General features: G+C 54.6%; 1 protein-coding gene across 2 annotated transcripts in view; it reads left to right on the top strand.

Moving 5' to 3' along the window:
• Positions 1–22,869, top strand: part of TRAPPC9 (trafficking protein particle complex subunit 9) — a 562,730-nt gene that overhangs the window by 5,936 nt on the left and 533,925 nt on the right. Inside the window, exons 2-6 of one of the 2 annotated variants that reach the window (XM_070075537.1) lie at positions 1,302–1,895; positions 4,162–4,182; positions 9,847–9,992; positions 11,338–11,466; positions 19,510–19,536. In XM_070075537.1, the coding sequence (XP_069931638.1) occupies positions 1,312–1,895; positions 4,162–4,182; positions 9,847–9,992; positions 11,338–11,466; positions 19,510–19,536 (907 nt within the window). In that variant the 5' untranslated portion in view covers positions 1,302–1,311. The remainder of the gene's footprint in view (positions 1–1,301; positions 1,896–4,161; positions 4,183–9,846; positions 9,993–11,337; positions 11,467–19,509; positions 19,537–22,869) is intronic. The other variant, XM_070075538.1, reaches the window with a different exon arrangement.

Below are 22,869 nucleotides of genomic sequence, written 5' to 3'. Positions count from 1 at the left end.
AGGAGGGCATGGCTAGGTCTGGGGAGCACATGTGCCCACCTTTACCACATGCCGCGTTGGTTTCCAAGCTGAGTCCGCCTGTCAGAAGGATTCCCTTTGATCTACATCTCTGCAGACACTTGCTGCCTCCCCTACGTAACAGACGTTGCCTGTCATCACAGTATTAGTCACAGAAGCCAAAAAGTAGGAGCTATGCAGGGCCGCGTGATAATGAATGAGCAGAGCACACACAAGCAGTGTCATTCAACCCTGGCCCGTGCCACGGTGTGGAAGAACCTTGAGTGCAAAGAGCAGTCGCAGAGGGACAAGAGCTGTGTGGTCCACTTAGGCCACCACCTAGTGTAGCAAGAGGCTGAGGGAGGGAGGCTGGGGGCGTGGCCAGCTGATGTCCAGCAGGTGCAGGGACGAGATCGAGTTCTGGAGATGGGTGGTGGTGGGGTTGCACAGTGGTGTGAGTGCGCTCAGTGCCACGGAACAGACACCAACAGGGTGTGGTTTGTATATGACATGGTTTGGCGGTGGCCATTGTGGCTTTGAAGTGAGGCAGCTTCCTGTGCGGGTTGTGGCCGTCCGTGTTGTCTTCCAAGACGTCTGCTAGAGTGCTTTGCCCACAGCCCAGCTGGGTTGTGTGTCTTTTCCTTACTGATCGTCCGTCGTCCCCGACTGTTTATCCGGAGCCCGGCTCTTCCTGCCGCTCTGCAGTGGCAACTCTGCGGGAATTCAAAGTTCCTTTCCTGTGTGGGTCCGGCCCCGGGCCTGATTTTGTGAGTGGGTCTGCTTACCCCTGGGTCAGTGCTGTGCTGGCTGCCCCCTTTTGTCTGCTACCTAGCTGCTTTAAATTTCACTAGTGCGACCTTGTGTGTGTGAGTTGCAAGCATGTAAATGCCAGAGATCAGATCTGGGCCACTCAGGTCCTGGCACGGAATAGCCACGTGCTGGAATCAGAGAGCACCATGGAGAAGCCTGGAATTTTCATGATGCCTTGAAAAGATCTCAGTCACAGGCAACAACTTTGAATTCAGATGTCACAACGGCCAGCGGGCCAGCCCCTCAGCGGTTTTGAGCACTGACGCTGCACTGCCCCTGGCTAGGTGGTGGGAGCTCTCTGCAGGAGCTGAATGCTGAGTCTGGGAGGTGGACTTAGTGGCAGTGTGGGGTAAGAGCTGTGAGAGCCGGGCGTGGAATCCGAAGGGCCCTGGCTCCTCAGCTCGCCGTCCGGGTGGTGCGGTTAGAATCTCTGCGCCCAGAGTGGCCCCGGGTGGTCATTCTGCTGCTCTCAAACCTCGCCTTCTCTCTGGCAGGGACTTCACCATGAGCGTCCCTGACTACATGCAGTGCGCGGAGGACCACCAGACCCTGCTCGTGGTGGTCCAGCCCGTGGGCATCGTCTCCGAGGAGAACTTCTTCAGGATCTACAGGAGGATCTCGTCCGTGAGTCAGGTCAGCGTGCGGGACTCCCAGCGCGTGCTCTATATCCGCTATCGGCACCACTACCCGCCCGAGAACAACGAGTGGGGCGACTTCCAGACCCACCGCAAAGCGGTCGGCCTCATCACCATCACCGACTGCTTCTCAGCCAAGGACTGGCCGCAGACCTTCGAGAAGTTCCACGTGCAGAAGGAGATCTATGGCTCCACGCTGTACGACTCCCGGCTCTTTGTCTTCGGGCTGCAGGGGGAGGTGGCTGAGCAGCCGCGCACCGACGTGGCCTTCTACCCCAGCTACGAGGCCTGCGAGAGCGTGGAGAAGAGGATCGAGGACTTCATCGAGTCGCTCTTCATTGTCCTTGAGTCCAAGCGGCTGGATAGAGCCACCGACAAGTCTGGGGACAAGATCCCCCTCCTCTGCGTCCCCTTTGAGAAAAAGGACTTTGTGGGGCTGGACACAGACAGCAGGTAAGTTGACCCGAGGCCCAGGCTCCCCGCTGTGTGGGCGGCTTCCTTAGGTCAGAGGCATGAGCAGGTGGCAGACTTCGCAGTGAAGAGTGGAGAGTGGTGTCTGCTGGTTCAGATGTGGACTACAAGTGGGAACAGCCCTTCAGGGTTTGTGCGTGCGCCTGCTCCCTGAGGGACTCCCTGAGGCGGCTGTCTGTGCTCTAGCCATGGCCACGCTCAGGGAGAGCAGGGGAGAAGGGGCTCCTGCTCCCCTGTGACCACTGTGGCTAGATCTGGGCTGGCTGAAGTTGAGAGTAAGAAAACTCAATCTAGTCGCCAGGAACCCGGTAACTAGGGTCTTCACAGCTGTTTGCCAGGGTCTGCACTAGCAGGAAGCTGGGGTCAGGAGCCGGAGCTGGGAATTGAACCCAGGCACCCGATGTCGGGTTCTTAGCCGGCATCTTCGCTGCTAGCCGTTGCCTGCCCCGGCCTCTGGCATTTGAGCATCAGGACCCAGACCAGTCTGAGTCGAGATGTGTTCTGAATGCACGCCAGATTTTGAGACTCACCATTGAGAAGGGAGTGTAGACCACCTCACTAACATGTAAAAATGTTAGTACTTTACACGTATTAGGTTAAATAAAACACGTTGAAGTCAATGTCAGCTATCGTCGTTTACTTTTTAACATGTGGGAGCTGGGGATGTACCTGTGCTTATGTGACCTGTGTCTGTTTCTGCTGGGTGCCGCTGCCCCACTGTGGCTTGAACCCCAGTGTTCAGCCTTGTTGCTGTGCCTTGTGCAGAATACGCTGTGTGGTCCGCGCCGGCACTCTGCCCATGCCAGGTCCACAGGTGTCATCGTGTTAGGCCTCCTAAGGACGTCCCTTTGGTGATGAGGGCACTTTAAGCTATTCATGCAAAAGTGAATTAAAAGATCGGTTTATTTTGGTGCAAAAAATTTGGGCTCCATGTGGGTTTTTTCATAATACACATTTTCCGTGAACTTTTTGGAATGTCCTCAGACATGTGCAAAGCAGGTGTGTGGTCTCTGTGGGCCACGGTACGTTGAAAGGAGCAGGGCAGGGGCCCCACCTGCTGGGCTGTGAGGTCAGACGTGGCTCCGCAGCAGGCCTGCAGATGGGCCCTGCTCGGCCACTTGCCTTGCTGCCACCGCTTCACTGCACGAGAGAGACACTGGCCACTAGTGAATACTTGCTCCCCTCTCAAGGGCTGTGCCACTCAGCAGCTTTATGGTCTCAGGCGTGGCCTGGCAATGGAGCCTCCCTTCCCCGTGTACATCTCCCATGACGGGCAGTGAGGATGCAATGGTGTCACGGGCCTGCCCTGCCAGAGAGTCATGGAACTGAGAAGAAATAGGCCAAGTCCATCCCTGGGGGTGGCAGGCACAAAGCAGCCCCAGTCACACCTGAGTCCTACCCTCCCGAGTGTGTGCAGACATTGGCTTAAGGCTAGGGAAAGGTGTAGCATCTCCCTGTCCACCAACCTGGGACCTACATGGGTACCTCCATTTGACACACACTCAGGTAGGGTTTGAAACCTACCTGTCAGGTACCGCGTGGCGTTGCTGACACCGCCCCTGCTCTGACTGCAGAGCCTGGGGCCTCCCCGCTCACCTCCATGTGGCTGTAGGCCCACGCGGCCCTGCAGTGGCTACCCCTTGCACAGAGGAGCTGTAGCAGGTGCACTGCCCTGGGCTTTGCTGTGTTTCTCTGTCCCCACAGCAGCTGCAGGAAGGGCAGGGAGCAGCCTGTCCCCACTTCTCAGGGCCGAGGTAATAGCAGACAGGTGTGTACATGAGCTCTGCGCCAGAGGCTCCATGGGCAGCGAGTGAGGCTGCCCTCACAGCCCGTGATGCTCCCTGCTCGACTGCCATACAAACTTGGAGTGACTTGATGGCGTCGGTGCAGGGAATCAAACACCTTTCCTGTTCCCCATGTGCGCTGGTCTTCATGGCTTAGGAACAAAGCTTCCTCCCGCCTGCGCCTCCTGGCCGCAAGAGTGAGAGAATGCTCAGCCCGAAAGCAGGAGGCGTCTGTGGCCGCAGGAAGTGCAGCGTCGGTTGGGCCGGCTGGGGTTCTAGACTTGCCAGTAGCCCCTGGTGTGGCGTCCTTGCCAGAACCTGTCAGTCCTCATCCGTGTAGTGTGCAGCTGGTAAAGGCACTTCTGTTCTGGTGTGTTTCTAATTTCTGCTTGTTCCTTTTTCTTTTCCTTTTTCTTTTCTTTCTTTCTTTTCTTTTTTTTTGTCTACCGTTACCGCCCTGTGAGTGTGTTGTTGGGTCTGAAAAGGTAGGCTGAGAATGGTTTGCATCAACCTTAGCTAGATTGCCCGGTGCTGCCTCCCCGTAGCCCTCCTCGCTTCAAAACAGACACTTTCCGCTGCCTAAATCCATCCATCAGCCGGGGAACCCTGCAGTGTTGTAACTCTGGCTTTCCGAGCACCTAACCCGTGCTGTTTGATCCCGGTTGACCGACTTGCTCGGGGGACTTGGTGGGGCCCTCATTCATCCTGGTTCCTCCGGAGGCAGCAGACTGCCACAGAGGGACTGTCAGGGAGACTCTGAGGCTGTAGCGCCCTGCTGGACCTGAAGCTTGTCGGCGTCCCTCCCGGGCATGTGAGTCTTGGCTGTGGCTGCTGGATGTGCATGACCGTGCCAGGCACCTGGCTCAGGTGTGTGCTGGGGGCAGGGTAGCTGCAGGCGGGGGCTGGCACTGCTCGACTGTTCTTTTGCTGTCACCTTGAGCATGCAACTGTTTTCTGTGTCCTTTGCCTCGGCCACTTTCCCCTCAAAGCGGGGAGAGGCTGTGGTAGAACCCACGCCAGCCTTTTGCCCCCTCGGTGAAGGCCAGGGCTCTTTCCCTACGTCGCTGAGAGAGCCGGCCCTCTCCTAAGAAACGAGTTCACTCAGATCTCATGGACACCATGGTGTCTGGAACCCACCGCTGGTTTCCTCTCTGCCTCAGCCAGCCAGCGCTAGAGGCTAGCTAGGTGGTTCACCTGCAGCGGGCGAGAGAGAGCCGGGGCTGCCTTGGTCAGGGCTGATGCCCGCCCCGTGCCACTGGTCGAGAACCCTGACACCCGCAGGACAGTCCTTGGCTGACCTGTCTCTCCCCACCACCCGTGTTTTCGTTCTACCGTAGGGAAAGCTTTGTGCCACTGGCGCCAGTGTGAGCCCAGCTCTTTAAAGCTCTGGTGCAGTGGAACCTTTGCGTCCTTGGTTTACTTGGTCTCAGTTGAGGGAGGCCTTCTGAAAGATCTGCTCACGGTCTAGGGAGGGGCAAACAGACACGAGGGTAGCGAGCCCAGGAGCTGGAAATGCAGGTAGAGACCCTCCTGCTCCTCCCTGGAGCCCGGGGTCCGTGTGAGGGCAGCCTGGCTGGGCGTCCCTTCTCTCCTCCTCGCTCCTGGCAGGCTCGTCATTCAGGTCGTCATCACCCAGGAGCCCTGCGCATATCAAACCCTCCCAGGATCAGACCGTGGAGAACCCTGACACCTCTCCTCCCGTCCTGGGTTGTCTTAGGGGCCCCTGAATGACAGACAAGTGCCTTTCCCAAGTGACCTGCTCAGGAGAGGCCTGCAGTGCCGTACCCAGGGGGGAAACTCAGCCCGTGTCCACTGGGTGCCTGCTGTGTGCTGGGCTAAGCTGTGGGACCAAGTTGAGGTGTACTTTTTTTGTTTTAATATTTATTTATCTGAAAGGCAGAGTGACAGGCAGAGAGAGAAGAGAGAATCTTCCATCCACTAGTTCACTCCTCAGATGGTTGCAACTGCCAGAGCTGGGCCAATCTGAACCCAGGAGCTTCTTCCTGGTCTCCCGTGCAGGGGCAGGGGCCCAAGGACTTTGGCCAGCTTCTACTTGCTTTCCCTGGCCATAGCGGAGAGCTGGATTGGAAGTGGAGCAGTCGGGACTCCAACTGGTGCCCAGATGGGATGCCCGCACTGCAGACGGAGGCCTAGCCTACTGTGCCACAGCACTGGCCCCTGGATATTATTCTGAGGGGTGTGGAGCTTTTAGAGCAGCTCCCATTTATCCTGCAGGCGCTGGGGTCGGGGCTGCCAAGAAAGCAGTCTGGAGGGAGTGATGCATTTCAGTCACCGCCTGTGGCAGGGTGGAGGGCGCCAGCCTGTGCAGGAGCAGGGTTGAGTGGGCGTGGGGAGAGTCGGGCTGTCCCTGAAGGAGGGGTGGGGCTCCCAGTGGGGTGGAAGGCAGATTGGGTGGGATTCCGGTGGGGGAGGACCTGAGAAGGACTGCTGGGTGGTCAGGGTCGTCTCTCCCCTGAGTAGCCTTGCAGAGGCAGATGTCCATCTGAGTGGGAGGTGCTGGGTCGCGCGGAGACTGGGACTGGGAAGGGGAGGACAGTCTGTCCCCAGTGGGTTGGTGTGGACCAGGCAGGGAGTAGCATGAGGCTGCAAGGCTCAGAGGTGCAGGGCCTGCATGCTGGGCACCAGTCAGCCACCTGGTCACATGCAGGCCGGTTCCCTAGGCCAGGAAGCACTCAGAGAAGCCAGGTCAGCAGCCCAGAGCCACGCAGCTGGCGTGTGGGGGAGCAGGGTCCAGATCCGGGCACGTTTTCTCTGCTGATGGCACTGTGGTCCTCATGGCAGTCTGGGAGCCTTCAGGGAGAGCTCCCGGGAGTGCTGCAGCTTCCCACAGTTTCTTTGCATAGCAATTGGCTTTTGGACTGGAAGACCAAGCTCTTGTTTTCCACGAGCCACGTAAAGAGTATGAAAGTGTCCTTTGTTTGGTCAGGCGTCGTGAACGTCACACAGCCTGTGCGTGTAACTGAACTTTGATCAGGTCCAGTGCAGTGGAAGGACACTCCGAGCGCCTCCTGTGAGTGTGCTGGATGCCACGTTCAAGTGCATCCAACAATTGTGTCGTCTTAATTCCATTATCTGCTTCTAAAGTTATCTTTTGTTATTTGAGAGGCAGAGAGCGAGCTCCCGTGTCTGTCTTCCCTCTCAAGATGTCTGGAGTGAGCAGGACTGGGCCAGGCTGAAGCCAGAGCTGGAGCCTTAGTCTGAGTCTCCCGCGTGGGCAGCAGGAGCACAAGCACTTGAGCCGTCGCCATGGCCTCCACAGGGTGCGTGCTGGCAGGAAGCTGGAGTCTGGAGCTGGCACTGAACCCGGATCCTCCGATTTGGGTCGTAGCATCTTAGCTGCTGGGATAAGGGCCTGCCCCTGTTACCCATCTCTTGGCATGTCAGAGGATTACAGCGGAATTGCTTGCAATCTAGGGACTGTTCGGTCTTGGGTATACTGTACTCTGAGAGCTGTGCTTGATTTTATGTACATCTAAGGTAAGAATTTTGTTTGTAGGTGTTTGGAGATTTCCACCAACTATTAGGGTTCATTTTATTTTTATTTATTTTTTTGACAGGCAGAGTGGACAGTGAGAAAGAGAGACAGAGAGAAAGGTCTTCCTTTGCCTTTGGTTCACCCTCCAATGGCCGCTGCACTGCGCTGATCCGATGGCAGGAGCCAGGTGCTTATCCTGGTCTCCCATGCAGGTGCAGGGCCCAAGCACTTGGGCCATCCTCCACTGCACTCCCGGGCCACAGCAGAGAGCTGGCCTGGAAGAGGGGCAACCGGGACAGAATCCGGCGCCCCGACTGGGACTAGAACCCGGTGTGCTGGCGCCGCAAGGCGGAGGATTAGCCTAGTGAGCCGTGGCACTGGCCGGGTTCATTTTATTTTTATATGATTAAAAATATTTATTGAATCATGTGAACTTAATACAAAAGACAGTATTGGGGCCAGCACTGTGGTACAGCGTATTAAGCTGCCACCTGCTGTGCTGGCATTCCCAAAGAGGCCAGGTTCAAGACCCAGCTGTTCCACTTCTGATCCAGTTCCCTGCTAATGTGCCTAGGAAGGCAGCAGAAGATGGCCAAGTCATTGGGCCTCTGCCACCCATTTGGGAGACCCTGATAAAGTTCCTGGCTCCTGGTTCTACCTGGCTCAGCCCTGGCCATTGCAGCCATCTGAGGAGTGAGCCAAAGGATGGCAGATTTGTCTGCCTCTTACCCTCTCTCTAATTCTGCCTTTCAAATAAATAAATACATCTTAAAAAAAAAGAAAAACAGTATTTGTCTTTTGTGTTTTAAGATTTATTGTTTGAAAGGCAGAGTTAGAGAGAGAGACACAGAGAGTGAGCAAGTGAGACCTGTGCACTGGTTCACTCCCCCAATGGCTGCAACATTCAGAGCTGGGCTGATCTGAAGCCAGGGGCCAGGCGCTTCCTCCAGGTCTCCCATGTGGGTGCAGGGCCCCAAGCACTTGGGCCATCTTCTGTTGCCTTTCCAGGTGCATTAGCAGGGAGCTGAATCGGAAGTGGAACAGCCAGAACTCAAACCAGTGCTCCGGTGTGGGTTGCCAGTATTGTGAGTGGTGGCTTAACCCGCTGTATCCCAATACCAGTCTCATGTCTGTACTTTTTGTTTTTGAAAAACACCTGGCTGTGTTGCTTGATACCAGGTGTGCACTTCTGTGAAGTTCTTGTGGAGAGGTCAGGATTTACTTTTTTAAAAAGTTTATTAATTTGAGAGACAGAGTTACAGACAGAGGGAGAGACAGAGAGAGGTTTTTCCACCCGCTGGTTCACTCCATAAGTGGCTGCAGTGGCCAGAACTGGACCGATCTGAAGCCAGGAGCCAGGAGCTTCTTCCGGGTATCCCTTAGGAGTGTAGGGTCCAAGGACTTGGGCCATCTTCCAGTGCTTTCCCAGGCCATTATTTGCAGGGAGCTGGATTGGAAGTGGAGCAGCTGAGAATTGAACGGGAACACATATGGGATGCTGGCACTGTAGGTGGAGGCTTAACATGCTGCCCCACAGTGCTGGCCCGGGATTTACCTTTTGGGAGGAGTCAAGGCAGGACGGGTCAAAGCCAACGTTTGTGTGAAGTCTGTAAAATCTGAGCGAATGCTAGTGTCTGTGAGCTGCCCCACGGCAGAGCCGGCAGTCTTGTCCCTGGAGGGGTGAGTGTTGGTTCCGGTGTGAAGGAGATAGCACAGCACGGAGGTTTCTGTGAGCTGAGGTCGTGTCTTCTCCTCCCCGGAATAAGTGGACAGGGCAGGACTCTGCAGGTCACGGGTCTCGCTTCTGTCATTTGTAGCAGGTGGCGGCAGAGAACCTCTGCACAGGGAGAGCTTCTTAGTGGCTGGACTGCTCCTTTCTCTCCCTAACAGATCCAGTGGCATAGGACACGTAGGTGAGAGTCCGCGACGTGGCACCTGGACTATGGTGTTCCCTCTTCTCCTCTCTGTCTTCTTCTCAGGTGCCCTGGAGAGGTCCTGTGTTAATGCAGGGGGTAGACAGATAGTCATTATCTGGGTAGTGACTGCCGTGCTATTGGGAGGCCCAGCCGAGAGCTAAAGCCTGTTTTCAGGGGACACTTCCTGGCGCAGAAGGGCTCTGTGTTGGGTCCTGAAGTCAGAGTGAGAGTCGGGCAGATGCAGGGGCAGCCTGGCTGGGAGGCTGGTGGAGCCTGCTGTGCACCAGCCAGGGTACAAGCCTTGTTTGCCAGTGCCAAGTGCTCTGCTAATAATACACAGCATCTCTCTCTCTATATGAAATAATAATAGGCTCGGAGCTACGAAAGTGGAAGATAATTGATTCTTTAAAAAGCTGGAGCAAACTTCCTTGGGCTAATGCTGTGGTTGGAAAATCTGGAGAGGAAGCCCTGACTCCGGCATTGTCTCCCTGAAATCCCAGGTCCCGGGAACCTGCTTTGCCTTTATGAATCCCTCGGCAGCATGTCCTTGAAGCCAGCCCTGCTCCTGCCCAAGCAATGGCTAAGAGCTGTTGCTGGCTTTCGGTGGCAGAGCCCAGAGCTGCCTCGTGAGCGCTTTCCGGCGGTGGGCGAACGGCGTGGTGCTTAGCCCGCGGCCGTGCCTGGGGTGGGAGTTGTGTGGCGAGCGTGATGCACTCCTGTCCCATCTTACCTTGCAGGCATTATAAGAAGCGGTGCCAGGGGCGCATGCGGAAGCACGTGGGGGACCTGTGCCTGCAGGCCGGGATGCTGCAGGATGCCTTGGTGCACTACCACATGGCCGTGGAGCTGCTGCGCTCCGTCAACGACTTCCTGTGGCTTGGAGGTGAGGGTCAGGGGAGGGCATGTCCCAGCTGTTACTGGAAACCAGAGACGAGAGAGGGAAGCGGAGGTGAAGGACTGTCTGGCACCACCTCCATCCTCCTCTGCTGCCCTTCGGCCTGGACCTCCCTCCGCTCCTGGGCTTCCTTCTTCCAACGTTCTGAGCACAACGTGCCCTCTCTCTGCTCAGAACCCACTCCCGTGGCCTTCACCTCTCCCACTCACTCCTCCATCAGATGACGTGTGCACGGCAAGTGTGCCGTGTGCCTACAGTGGAAGATCATTCAGCCATGGACGTGAACGGCAGCCTGACTGCTACAGCCACACAAACCTGCCAGCCAGTGCTAGGTGACAGAGGCCAGACGCAGAAGGCCGCCTGCCGCGGGATTCCATTTGTAGGAAATGTCCAAGGCAGGGGACTCTGTTTCAGGAGCTGGATGTGACTGTTAATGGACGTGTGGTTTCTTTGTGGGGTGGTGAGAATGTTCTGAAACATTTGCATGCCCTCATGAACCTGCTAGAAATGGCTGAATTGTATACTTCAAGTGTAGTGTGTGAATTTTATCTCGATTTTTAAAATTAGAAAAAGAAAAGCAGAAAATCTCCTTGCAAGATGCCTCTGGCGTCCCCAGGCCGTCAGGAGTGCCTGGCGCTGACTCTGGGCGCCGGGACTGCTTGTTGATGTGTGTTTTCCCTTCAGAGGCTGTGTCGGTGGGAGTGGGAGGCGTGAATGGTGTCGCCGCCTCTGGGTGTGCCCATCGTCCAGCAATGGAGTGTGTCTCACGGCCTGCTAAGTCAGTGCCGGGGCAGCAGGACTGAAAGCTGTCCGCTGCTTGTGGCGAGCCAAGTCAGAGGGAGGTCCTGCAGTAAGTTCTGAGGTGGTGCTAGAGAGCGTGTGGAGCGCAGGAAACACTGGAGACTCCGGTCTCGTGGTGCGGTGGACGGTGTGGGGCGTGTTCTGGCCCTGCCTTGCTGGGATGACTGTGTGGCAGCTCAGTCCAGGCTGCGTTCTGCTCCTTGGTTCTGCAGCTGCAGAATCTGGCATGGAATCTGCCGCACGGTGCGTGTCAGAGGCTGCGTGAGTGAGTGAATGAGGAGGCTGCCCTGTTCGCCCGTGCGCTCAGCTCCTCAGGGAAACCTCGAGTGTCGTGAGAGGCTTCCGCGTTGCCAGGCCTGACGTGGGCCTGCGAGAGACAGGCGGCAACTTCCTGTTTGCAGCAAAACTGGTTAAATCTGGGTTTGATCTTTGTTTTTTGGGGACAATTGGCATTTCCAAACGTGTGCCTGTCTGAGTCCTTCTTAGCTAATGAGAGCCACGTTACTAACTGTGCTGTTTCTCCCCACGCCAGCTGCCCTGGAAGGACTGTGCTCAGCTTCTGTCATCTCGCACTATCCTGGTGGAACCGGTGGTAAGACCGGAGCCCGTAGGCTCCTTGGTAGCTCCCTTCCCGCGGAAGCAGCCAACAGACACCGGCCAGGTGAGCCCTCCCTCCCCGGCCTGGCCCCATGCGGCCTTCCCAGGAAGCGCAGGGAAGTCTGCCTTCCCACTGAGTGAGGCCTGACCAAGGTTTAAGTTAAGCACATGCTCTTTGAGTCCGCGATCTCGCACGAGCCGTTTTCTGGGCTTTGTCCAGGGCTTTTATTGGTCATAGGGCGCTCTGTTAGTGGGTCTCAGGATGGGCTGACTACTGCAAGACTCACACACAGTTTTCTGGCAGAAAGGGCTGGAGGTTCTGTGTCCGGGCTGCCTTTGGCATTTCCACGCCTTGGGTGAAGCCAGTCCCAGAGGTCGGGTCACACAGCTAATTTGGGGCTGGGGGCCGTGTCTGATTTTAGCGGTTGATGAAGTTAGGGTTGATTTGCTCAGGTTTGTCAGCATCAGTGAAGGGAGGTTTGAGGGAGCACACCCCTCAATGCTGAATGAACTTGAACCTTAGCTCCCTTAATGGATGAACTTGCCTTTGAATGGTTTATTGGGTTGCACAGGTCGCAAAGACGGGCAGGCAAGGCTGGACATGGAAGTGATAGCTCTGTTTTGGTTCATGAGATTTTATTTCAGACATTTCTCCCTCCCCTAATAAGAAGAAAAGTCACTTGTGTGCACTGGGTGGGGTGAGGCCTGCCTGTTTCTTTTTCCCAGAGTTGTGTCACTCCCCAATCATCAGCAAAGCATGCAGAGACCGCCTGTGGGAAGCGGTCACCGTGGCGGCACAGGTGCTCGGGTCGAGTCCGGGTGCGTGCCAGGTGCAGCTGCTTGGGGGAAGCTACAGTGAGGCCTGGAGGGGTGTGCACTGCTCTCCAGCAGAACGTTCCCCCCGCAGCAGGGGTGACGCTGAGTCTGAAGGCTCGGAACAGGAACGTACGCGCCCGTCTCCAGTGCTTGGCTCGGCCGGGATGCACGCTGCGGTGGCCGCCGCCTGGGTGGAGTCCTTGTTGCTGGACTCGCAGTCCCTGAGGTGGGCACGGGCGCTTGGAGCTGCACCGCACTGGCCCTGCTAGTAGGCTCTGTGCTGAAGCCGCCAGCACAGAGAGGCGGAGGCAGCTCCGATTTCTTTTTTTTTTTTTTTAATTTTATTTTTTATTTTTATTTTTTGACAGGCAGAGTGGACAGTGAGAGAGAGAGACAGAGAGAAAGGTCTTCCTTTGCCGTTGGTTCACCCTCCAATGGCCGCCGCGGCTGGCGCGCTGCGGCTGGCGCACCGCGCCGATCCGATGGCAGGAGCCAGGAGACAGGTGCTTTTCTTGGTCTCCCATGGGGTGCAGGGCCCAAGCACTTGGGCCATCCTCCACTGCACTCCCTGGCCACAGCAGAGGGCTGGCCTGGAAGAGGGGCAACCGGGACAGAATCCGGCGCCCCGACCGGGACTAGAACCCGGTGTGCCGGCGCCGCTAGGCGGAGGATTAGCCTAGTGAGCCGCGGCGCCGGCCCCGATTTCTTTTCAGAGAAAGTCTTCCATGCACTGCACCAGTGCCTTTTGCTGGAGGTCTCTTGTTTTCCCTGTGCAGTTTCGAGAGTTGTGAGCATGTGGAGCCCGTCCTACCGCTGTGAGGGGTCAGGCCAGGAACCCCGAGGGCAGCATTTTGTTCCCCTGTCTGTCTGCAGCAGAGAAGTGTCGTGATTTAGCTTTGCACGGGGTGGCAGTCGGGGGAGTTTCCTGCCGTGGAGACAGCCTGTGGGGACGAGCGCTGCAGGCCACAAGGCTTCCAGGGACCCTCTGAGGTCCTTCGAGGTCCTTCAAGGTCCTTCGAGGCTGGTGTTCAGATCCAGGAGCTGGCCCAGTCTCCTGGACAAACACGTTTCCTGCCTTGGCTAGGAAGCTCAGGGTTGCTTAGCTTCTGCTGGCAGCCTCATCCCACGTGCGGGCTGTCTGGGATGAGAACCAGGCGAGCGGCTGATGGAGCCTCCTCCCTGCGGTTTCATGAAGTGAGCGTCTCAGGTTCCCTTCTCCGCAACAAGACGGCAGAAGAAGTGCTGATGTCAGTCTCCTTATCTGTGAAATGGGACCGTGGGAGTCTCTGCCCACAGCCTTGTGGTGAAAGTTGGACATAAGCCCCAGAACACCGCCACCCGGTGCATGGATAGTCGGTGGCTGTGAGCGCCAGCCTGCTGTTGTGGGCCATCGGATCCTGACTTCAGGGTGCCATCGCGATGCTGCAGGTCCCGGGTCCAGATTTCGTAGCTTTTAGGCAGATTTCCTCTCGTAAAGGGGAATTGCTTCTCTTCTAAAATGGAATTCTTCCTTTAAAAACACTGTTCTGCAGTCCTTGTTTCTGCCTTATTTCTCTCCCTCTCCCCCCTCTCCCTCTCCTTCTCCCTCTCTCTCTCTGTCTCCTTCTCCCTCTCTCCCTCGCACTCTCCCCTCTCCCCTTTCCCCTCTCCCTCGTCTCTCTTTTAACTCTGTTGATATTCAGAGGTTGGGACCACTGGTTCTTCATTCTGAATACTTCCATGTGGAACTGCGAGTCCATGATTAGTGGGCGACACCTAGTTTATTTAAAAATTGATGGTGTACACGCCATCAGTGAGGAAATGCTCGCGTTGTACCTGTTTTTGTACGTGGTCATTTCTACTCTGTGGTCTGTCCGGACACACTGACAGCAGTCCCCGTCAGTGATCCTAGCGGCCGTGAAAGGCCTAGGCTCCTTCAGAGGCCTGGTCCGTGCTACGGGCGCTCTCTCCGCCTCCCTCTCCGGGGTTTGGGGCAGGTGTCAGCGCCTGCGTGTTGCAGGGGAGGCTCTGGGGACAGGTAACCTGCCCCAAGTCACTTGTCTGAAGCCGGCCAGGTTGAGGCTGAGCGTGTGTTTACAGTCCCCACAGTGTGCAGCCTCCCTTGGGTCGTGGCCTCCCTTGGGTCGTGGCCTGAAACCCAGGGAGTCTGCAAGTGACACACTGTGGCGGTCTGAGGCCTCAGCAGCAGAGGTGTTGTCCAGAGCAGGGGACAGATGGCCAGCGCCCCAGGCTGTGCCTTTTCACAGATGTCTTATTCCCAGCCAACAGCCTGAAAATCCTGGGCTTCTGTTTTCTTTGTAGGCTCTAGAAGCAACATAATAAAAATGATTACAGTGCGAAAATTGCTAATGACTTATGACTTGTTTTTCTCCAGCGAAGCTTCTTAAGGGAAAAAGTTGTTTTTAGCATGGATGGGAAGATTAAGTTACTGAATTTCGAGAAAGGTAAAGGTCAACTCTGTTTTCTTCCCTGATAATGAACGTAGACGTTCTGTGTGACTCGGGACTCCTCAGCCCTGTGTGTGTGGCCATAGGCTACGTTTCCTCAGTTGTGAAGTTAGGGTGACGTTACTTTCCCCGCGAGGCTGTGAGCGTGGGAAATCAGGGATGCAGAGCACCTGGCAAAGCTCCGTAAGCGTCAGCTGTAGTAATTATGACACAGATGGGCTACAGGCATCTGTGGTAAAACAGTTCATTGGAGAGGGAGAGAGAGAAAGAGACGGAGAGAGAGTTAAGTCTTCCATCAGCTAGTTCACTCCCTAAATACCCGTAACAGTCAGGACCAGGGCAGGCTGAAGTCCGGAGCCTAGAACATAATCCAGGTCTCCCTCACACACGGCAGGGACCCAAGTACTTGCTGCCTGTCAGGGATCACATTAGCAGGAAGCTGGAATCCAGAGCGGGCAGGGACTCGAACCAGGCACTCCGCCGTGGCGTGTGGGTGTCCCCAGCAGCGTCCTGGCTGCGAGGCCAGCGTGTGTGCGAGAGCAGCAGCTCTGGACAGTGGAGCTGGTGGTTTATTTCTGTGCGTGTTCAGTGTACACACACGTATGGTAAGTGTGCGTAGGGATTACACGGAGAAGGAGTCAGTTTTTTAAAATGCAGCCTGAAGTTTTGATGACATTGGTGTGATTTTGGTAAGATAGGCAATAGCTCAGCCACCTCAGGCGGAAAACGCAAAGATTATTTGTTTGGACTGTGTGTTTCTACAGCGGTAACTTCATATTGCCACAGAATCGTCCAGCAGCACCTTAAATGACAAGGATTTTGTCATTCAGAAGTTGACCTGAGCCATCCAGTTTAGTAAAATTGATATTGTGCCATTTTCACAGAATAGGACAATCTCTTTTGTGACTGAAGAAAATTTTGATGTTTCTCATATCCCTTGATAGTTAAAAAAATTTTGTTGCTTTGGCACTTGTCTTTTCTCCTTTGTGGAGGGATTGAAAGGTGATGTTGTTGGGGACACCATGCTATCTTTTTTTTTTTTTAATATTTATTTATTGGGATCGGTGCTGTGGCGTAACAGGTAAAGCTGCTGCCTGCAGTGCTGGCATCCCATATGCGTGCCAGTTTGAATCCTGGCTGCTCCACTTCCAAACCAGCTCCCTGCTATGGCCTGGGAAAGCAGAGAAGATGGCCCAAGTCCTTGGTCCCCTGCATCCGCATGGGAGACCTGGAAGAAGCTCCTGGCTCCTGCCTTTGGATCAGTGCAGCTCTGGCCGTTGTGGCCGTCTGGGGAGTGAACCAGTGGATGGAAGACCTCTCTCTGTCTCTGTGTCTCTCTCTCTCTCTTTCTGCCTCTCTGTAACTCTGCCTTTCAAATAATTTTTTTGTAAAAAGATTTATTTATTTATTTGAAAGGCAGAGCTAGAGAGAGGGAGGGAGGAAGGGAGAAAGAGAGAGAGAGAGAGAGAGAGAGAGATCAGTCGATCTTCTGTCTGCTGGCTCACTCACCAAATGGTGGCAACGGTGGGGGCTGTGCCAGGTGGAAGCCAGAAACCTGGAAGATCTGAATCTCATGTAGGTGCTGGGGGTGCAAGCACTTGGGCCTTCTTCCACTGCCTTCGCTAGCTCATTATCAGAAAGCGGGATCAGAAGTGGAGCAGCCAGGACTTGAACTGGCGCTCCTATGGGATGTTGACATCGCAGGCAGCAGCATTTTAATCTGGTATGCCTCAACGTGGCCCCAATCATGCTGTCTTAATGTAAAACAAACATTCGGGTCTCACTAGGTTGTATCATTTGTGGCCACCAGTCCTCTGAGAGGTGCTTTCCAAGGCTCTAAAGCTGTCCACTGTGTGAAGTGACTTCGGTAATAACAGGGTCGGGGGGAGGAGCTGGTTGGTGTGGTACAGGATGCAGACACCAGCGGGAGCTGTGCCACTGCTCACTGGGAGGACAGAGTCCCTGGGCTCAGCCTGCACCTGTGGGACACAGAGGCTGGGTCAGGTGCCTGCGTCTTCCCTGTTCTGAGATGGGTTTCCGTGCGAGGCGTTATGTTTTTCAGATTAATTACGGAGTACTACTGCCTTCCTCCAAAGCAGAGTTTAGGATAGCTAAGCTTTCTGCTACGGTCTCTGAGCATCCTATTAAAAAAGCCCCACTGATCATCTTATTAGGCAGGCAGTTTATTTTGTTGCCATCTTTTTCAGCAGTGTGGGGAGGCCTTTTTGGCCATAGGTGGCACTGTTGCACCTGTTTCTTGCTGAAGTTTTAATTTTCCTGTTTATGAAAGACTTAAACAAGGTTCCTTTAATTTGATTTCTTTATTTGATGCTTCAGAATAGCACCATGTCTGTTATGTATGGGCACCTGGGAAAGTATTCCAATTCTGTCTTGTTTTTGCTCTGTCATCCCAGCGTGAACATTTCAGACATGCTGGGTGAACTGTGGGGAAATCAGAGTTTCTTCCAAAATAGAAACCAGGCAGCCGTGATTTCATAAGGGGGATGCAGAGACAGTCTGTGGAGCCTTCCCAGCTGAGTTCTGAAACACCGTGGTGTGAGTGCAAGGAGGGGACAGAGCCCAGTTCAGCTGACTTGTGTCTGAACGCAGACCCTCCACCACGCCCATGGGCTCAGGGCCTTCCCAGAGGTCTCCTCTTCACCGGTGCAGCTGTGGGGGTGAGTGTGTGGGCAGCGTGCTCAGCCCAGTGGCTGTTTCATAAAGGGTCTCTTAGCCAGTCGCGGCGACCGTGTACAAAGCCACTATCTTGTCCTGTTTGGCAGTTAACTAGGGAACTCAAAAGGGAGACATGGCTTTCAGAAGAATGGCCCCGTGCAGAAGCGATGAGCCACTGGATGGGTCAGTAGTCCCTGTGGCTGTAGCTGAGTGGCGTGCTGGGCACACAACCATAGAGGGTAACTCCTAGCTGGTGTGTGTGTGGGCCCAAGAACGACCCCTGCTTTTCTCCACCAGTCCACAGAGAGGTGAGACTGACAGGTGGGGAGGCAGAGAATCCAACTGCCAGCTTTGTTGGTGATGAGGCGTCATCGTCCTGAACCTCAGGGAGGCAGCAGAGTGTGACTCCGAAGGCCGTGTCCCACATCTGGGCCTGCAGATGTCCACGGAGGGAGGGAGGATGCAGGGCCTGCAGATGTCCACGGAGGGAGGAAGGGAGGGAGGGAGGGGGGAGGCAGGGCCTGCAGATGTCCACGGAGGGAGGAAGGGAGGGAGGGAGGGGGGAGGCAGGGCACGCAGATGCCCATGGAGGGAGGAAGGGAGGGAGGGAGGGAGGAGGCAGGGCCCGCAGATGTCCATGGAGGGAGGAAGGGAGGGAGGGAGGGAGGAGGCAGGGCCCGCAGATGTCCACGGAGGGAGGAAGGGAGGGAGGGAGGGAGGAGGCAGGGCCTGCAGATGCCCACGGAGGGAGGGAGGGAGGGAGGATGCAGGGCCTGCAGATGCCTACGGAGGAAGGGAGGGAGGGAGGGGGGAGGCAGGGCCTGCAGATGCCCACGGAGGAAGGGAGGGAGGGAGGGAGGGGGGAGGCAGGGCCCGCAGATGTCCATGGAGGGAGGGAGGGAGGGAGGGAGGGGGGAGGCAGGGCCTGCAGATGTCCACGGAGGGAGGGAGGGAGGGAGGGATGAGGCAGGGCCTGTAGATGCCCACGGAGGGAGGGAGGGAGGGAGGGAGGAGGCAGGGCCTGCAGATGCCCACGGAAGGAGGGAGGGAGGGAGGGGGGAGGCAGGGCCTGCAGATGCCCACGGAGGGAGGGAGGGAGGGAGGGGGGAGGCAGGGCCTGCAGATGCCCACGGAGGGAGGGAGGGAGGGGGGAGGCAGGGCCTGCAGATGTCCATGGAGGGAGGGAGGGAGGGAGGGAGGGGGGAGGCAGGGCCTGCAGATGTCCACGGAGGGAGGGAGGGAGGGGGGAGGCAGGGCCTGCAGATGCCCACGGAGGAAGGGAGGGAGGGAGGGAGGAGGCAGGGCCTGCAGATGCCCATGGAGGGAGGGAGGGAGGGGGGTTGCTATTCAGTGGAAAGCACCTGTTTTTTTTGTTGGTGGTGGCTTCCAGAGTGCAGTGCTGTGTAGTCTGCATTTAAAAATAGAGACTGTTACACACAGACCAGCTGCTCACCAGCGCCGCCCTCAGGAGACTGCTGGCTGGAGTGAGCCGTTTGAGCACTGATGCGTTTCTTGGGCCACCCCTGTTTGATTCTTGCAAACATGTTTACCAGTGATGATTGCTCACCATAAACGGGACTCTTGGAACCGGGACCACCTGGAGGGGCGCAGTCGCACCGTTCAGTAGGTGGCCAAGGCTTTCCAAGGCTTCCTGATGATGATAAAGCCGTCCTATATTTCCAGCTATCTGTGAGGCTGCGGTTTAGAAGTTGGAAAGCCGTAGCTCTATGAGGGGCCCAGCGGTTCAGCGTGCGCGGGCACGCGTGTGCGCGTGAGATGGGCTGACTTCAGTGCTAAGCTCACACAGCCTTCTGGCACTGCGTCTCCCTTTCCAGGTGCTGACTTGAATCTGCACACATAGTATTCCTTGTCCCTTGGCTCATTTGTGGGAGTAGGAAATCCTCATACTCCCGTACGAAGAGTCGGGAGGCTGAGCTTGGAGAGCGGGAAGGGGGCACTGCCCAGCGTGTCCAGGAGCTGAGCCCTAGTGTTTTCTTTTTATTTATATTTTTGTTCTGAAGCAAGAGGCGTATTGTTACCCAGAATTGCTTTTCCAATCAGATGCAAGTGTCTCAAGGCTGTGTGAATTATGAAATGTGTTTTAGCAGTTATCTTTGAAAGCAGTTTTGTTTTCCAAATAAAAGACCATAATCTGTTCTTTCTTCCAGGGGCACAGGAAGTTCTCATTGATCCAGGTACACAATCTATGTGCTTAGTTTCTTTTGGTTATTTATTTTTTTTAAAGTGCCTGTTTCCTGGTGGTGCAAATAAGCGGTTTAAATTTCTGGGTTGTGATTTTTGGAACATTCTGATTTAAGTAGCTTTAAATCAGACTGTAGAAGCCTGGTCCCTGTTTGGTCCCTGTTTGGTCCCTGTTTGGTGGTACATCCTGTTGCTTTGTGTTGTCTGTTCAGAGGAAGGTTCTTCCTCCAGCATGGTTAAGTGAATGACTTGAGAATCCTGCCGTAATTCCGTGAATGCATTGAGCATGCCTGTCTGTTAATTTTGAATTCATGCCTAGCAATGACTTGGCTCTGATTCTGTGGCTTATGTTCCTTTCAACATGAACTGAAATTTCCTACTGCATTTCATATCTGTATTTTTAACAGGAACAGAATTTTGTAGTTTTTTTCAGAGGTGGATTTTGTTTACCCTCCTAATACTTTCTGGAATTAATATGGAAAAATTATTTTTTAAAAAATGATTTATTTATCATTTGAAAGGCAGAGCAACAGAAAGGAAAAAGATGGGGTGGGGAGGTTGTGGGGAGAGGTGTCTTCCATCTACTAGTTCATTCTCCAGATGGCTGCAACAGCCACGGCTGGGTCAGGCCAGAGCCAGGAGCCAGGCTCTCCATCCTGGTCTCCCATGTGTGTGGCAGGCGCCCAAGGACTTGGGCCATCCTCTGCTGCTTTCCCAGGTGCTTAAGCAGGAAGCTGTATCGGAAGCAGAGCAGCTGTGACTTCAGCAGGCACTTGGATTTGGGATGTGGGCGTCACGAGTGTCGGCTTAACCTACTGTCCCACAATGCTGGCCCTGTCAAGAACCTCTTTCGTTGTTGTGCTTGGTTGTTTCATAGTGAGCTCTGTTATTTTCTGACCTAATCAGAAATGACGACAGGGTAAGTACAGAAAGCCGAAAGCTTTCTCCTTTGCAGGAGACCAGAGAGTTGTGCTTGCACAGGCTTCTGACAGGGTGTTCTTTCCTCCCATTGTGTGTCTTGGCTCAGAAATGAAGTAGCTTCAGAGTTGAAGGTTTTTTGTTTGTTTGTTCTTTTTATTTGAAAGGAAAGATGGGTGCATACACACTGACACACATACACAGACAGACAGATCTCTCTGCTAGTTTACTCCCTAGCAGCCTGTCACCACGAGAGCTGGGCCAGGCTGAAGCCAAGAGCCTGGATCTCAGTCAGGGTCTCCCACATGGGTGGCAGGGACCCGAGTACTTGAGCCATTGCCTGCTGCCTTCCTGGGGGCACAGTAGCAGAAGCCTGGATTGGAAAGGGAGGGCCAGGACTCCAACCCTGAGAGGCAAACACAGCCTTGGTTTTGTTTTCAGGAGAGCTGAGTCACTGATGTGAAGACAGTCTAGGGACAGAAGGTATGGGGGACTTGGGGTGGCTGAAGAGCTGAGTGACCACCCCCGCCCCGCCAAAACTGGTGAAAAACTAAATCGATGTTGGCTGTGTTGGTATTTGACCAGCAAGTTTCTGAGCCCAGCTTGGCTAGTTGTGCCTGGCATAAAATCCCGAATTCCAGTGCCAGTGGCTTGACTTGGGGAGGAGAATTAGATGCACGCACCAAGCAGAAGTAGCTTAGTGCTACAGGAAAAACCAATTGTTTGCTGAGACAAAAAAGGAATACATGTTGTTCCTGATTTTTCAAAATCAGTGGTCCAAGAATTGAGTTTAGTATTGGGAGTAAAGCGAGGTTCATTCCATGGGGCTATGTTATTCAAGGAGCTAGAGAGGTGCCAGCTACCAGGGTAGACACTCAGGGGCCATTCTGACTCTGCTTCCCCAGTATTCCAGTGCCAGCCCTGCACGTGGCTCAGCTTGGCCGCTGGCCGGGTGGCTGTGGGCGTTTTTGGAAGGGGAGTGACCCACCTGCTGAGATCTGAGTCCTGGGGTCTCTTGCTAGACTTGTTCCCTTCTCTGCTATGGAAGGCCTTGCAGGGATGTTAGTGCTGAGTGCCCTGGGAGGGATTTGAATCTGAACAGCCTACTCCCTCTCAGGGGTCGTGAAATTGTTCAGCCACATGGAAAACTCATTCACGGAGGCTCTCCCAAAATCACATCCCTTTCCTTTTATGTTTGAGTCTTAAACAGGTACAGTATTTGAGGCAAACCGCCTCACAATTGTTTCCCTACACTGTCTCCCAGTCCAGCGGGAGGCTGGCCGGTTGGTAGGCCTTCAGGCCATGGCATTACGGGCAGCTGGGTGGCCCAGGTCACTTCTGCATTCTGAATGCCACAAAGCCTTGTCAGAAGCCTCTTTTTAACTGTTTCTGAACATTTCATTTACATTGAGCAACTACTTTGTTCAAGCTAAACCAGTGTTTGGCTGATTTCACTCACCTTGTGTTTGCTGTTCCTGTTTTGATGGCGAGTGAGTTTCTTCTTGCTATAATAAAAAATGAGCCATTTGCATTTATCATGTGAGAGGCACTGTTTTTTTTAATTGTTATTTTAAAAAACATCTTTAATAACAGTTTACCCACTTACGGTGCGTAAATCAATGGTTTTTAGTATGTAAGGAGTCTTCAGAGAGTTCATGGAAAGTGTGTACTATGAAAAGATCATGCGGGCCAACATTGTGGTGCAGCTGGTTGGGCTGACACCTGTGATGGTGCCATCCCCTATGAGCTACTCCACTTCCGATCCAGCTCCTTGCTAATGGCCTGGGAAAAGCAGCAGAAGATGGCCCAAGTGCTTGGATCCCTGCACCCACTTGGGAGACCCTGATGAAGTTCCTGGATCTCGGCTTCAGCCTGGCCCAGCACTGGCCTTTTGGCCATCTGGGCGAATGAACTAGTGGATGGAAGATCTGTTTCTCTACTCTGTTTATAACTCTGCCTTTCAAATAAATAAATGTGTCTTTTTTAAAAAAGAAAACCAAAAAAGAAAACCAAGGGGCTGGCGCTGTGTTGTAGGTAAAGCCACTGCCTGCAGTGCTGGCATCCCTTATGGGTGCTGGTTTGAGTCCCGGATGCTCCACTTCTGATCCAGCTCTCTGCTATGGCCTGGGAAAGCAGTCGAAGGCCCAAGTCCTTGGGCCCCTGCACCTGCATAGGAGACCTGGAAGAAAACTCCTGGATCCTGGCTTTGGATCAGTGTAGCTTCAGCCTTTGCGGCCATCTGGGGAGTGAACCAGCAGAAGGAAGACCTCTCTCTCTCTCTCTCTCTCTTTCTCTCTCTGCTTTTGCCTCTCTGTAACTCTGCCTTTCAAATAAATAAATACATCTTTAAAAAAAAAAGAAAACTATTCATGATTTCAAATTGTTTTTGTACCAAAATAAACTTACCT

The sequence above is a fragment of the Oryctolagus cuniculus genome, chromosome 6 (assembly GCF_964237555.1).
Source record: "Oryctolagus cuniculus chromosome 6, mOryCun1.1, whole genome shotgun sequence".
Taxonomy (NCBI): Eukaryota; Metazoa; Chordata; class Mammalia; order Lagomorpha; family Leporidae; genus Oryctolagus; species Oryctolagus cuniculus.
This window is presented reverse-complemented; position numbering and strand designations above follow the sequence as displayed.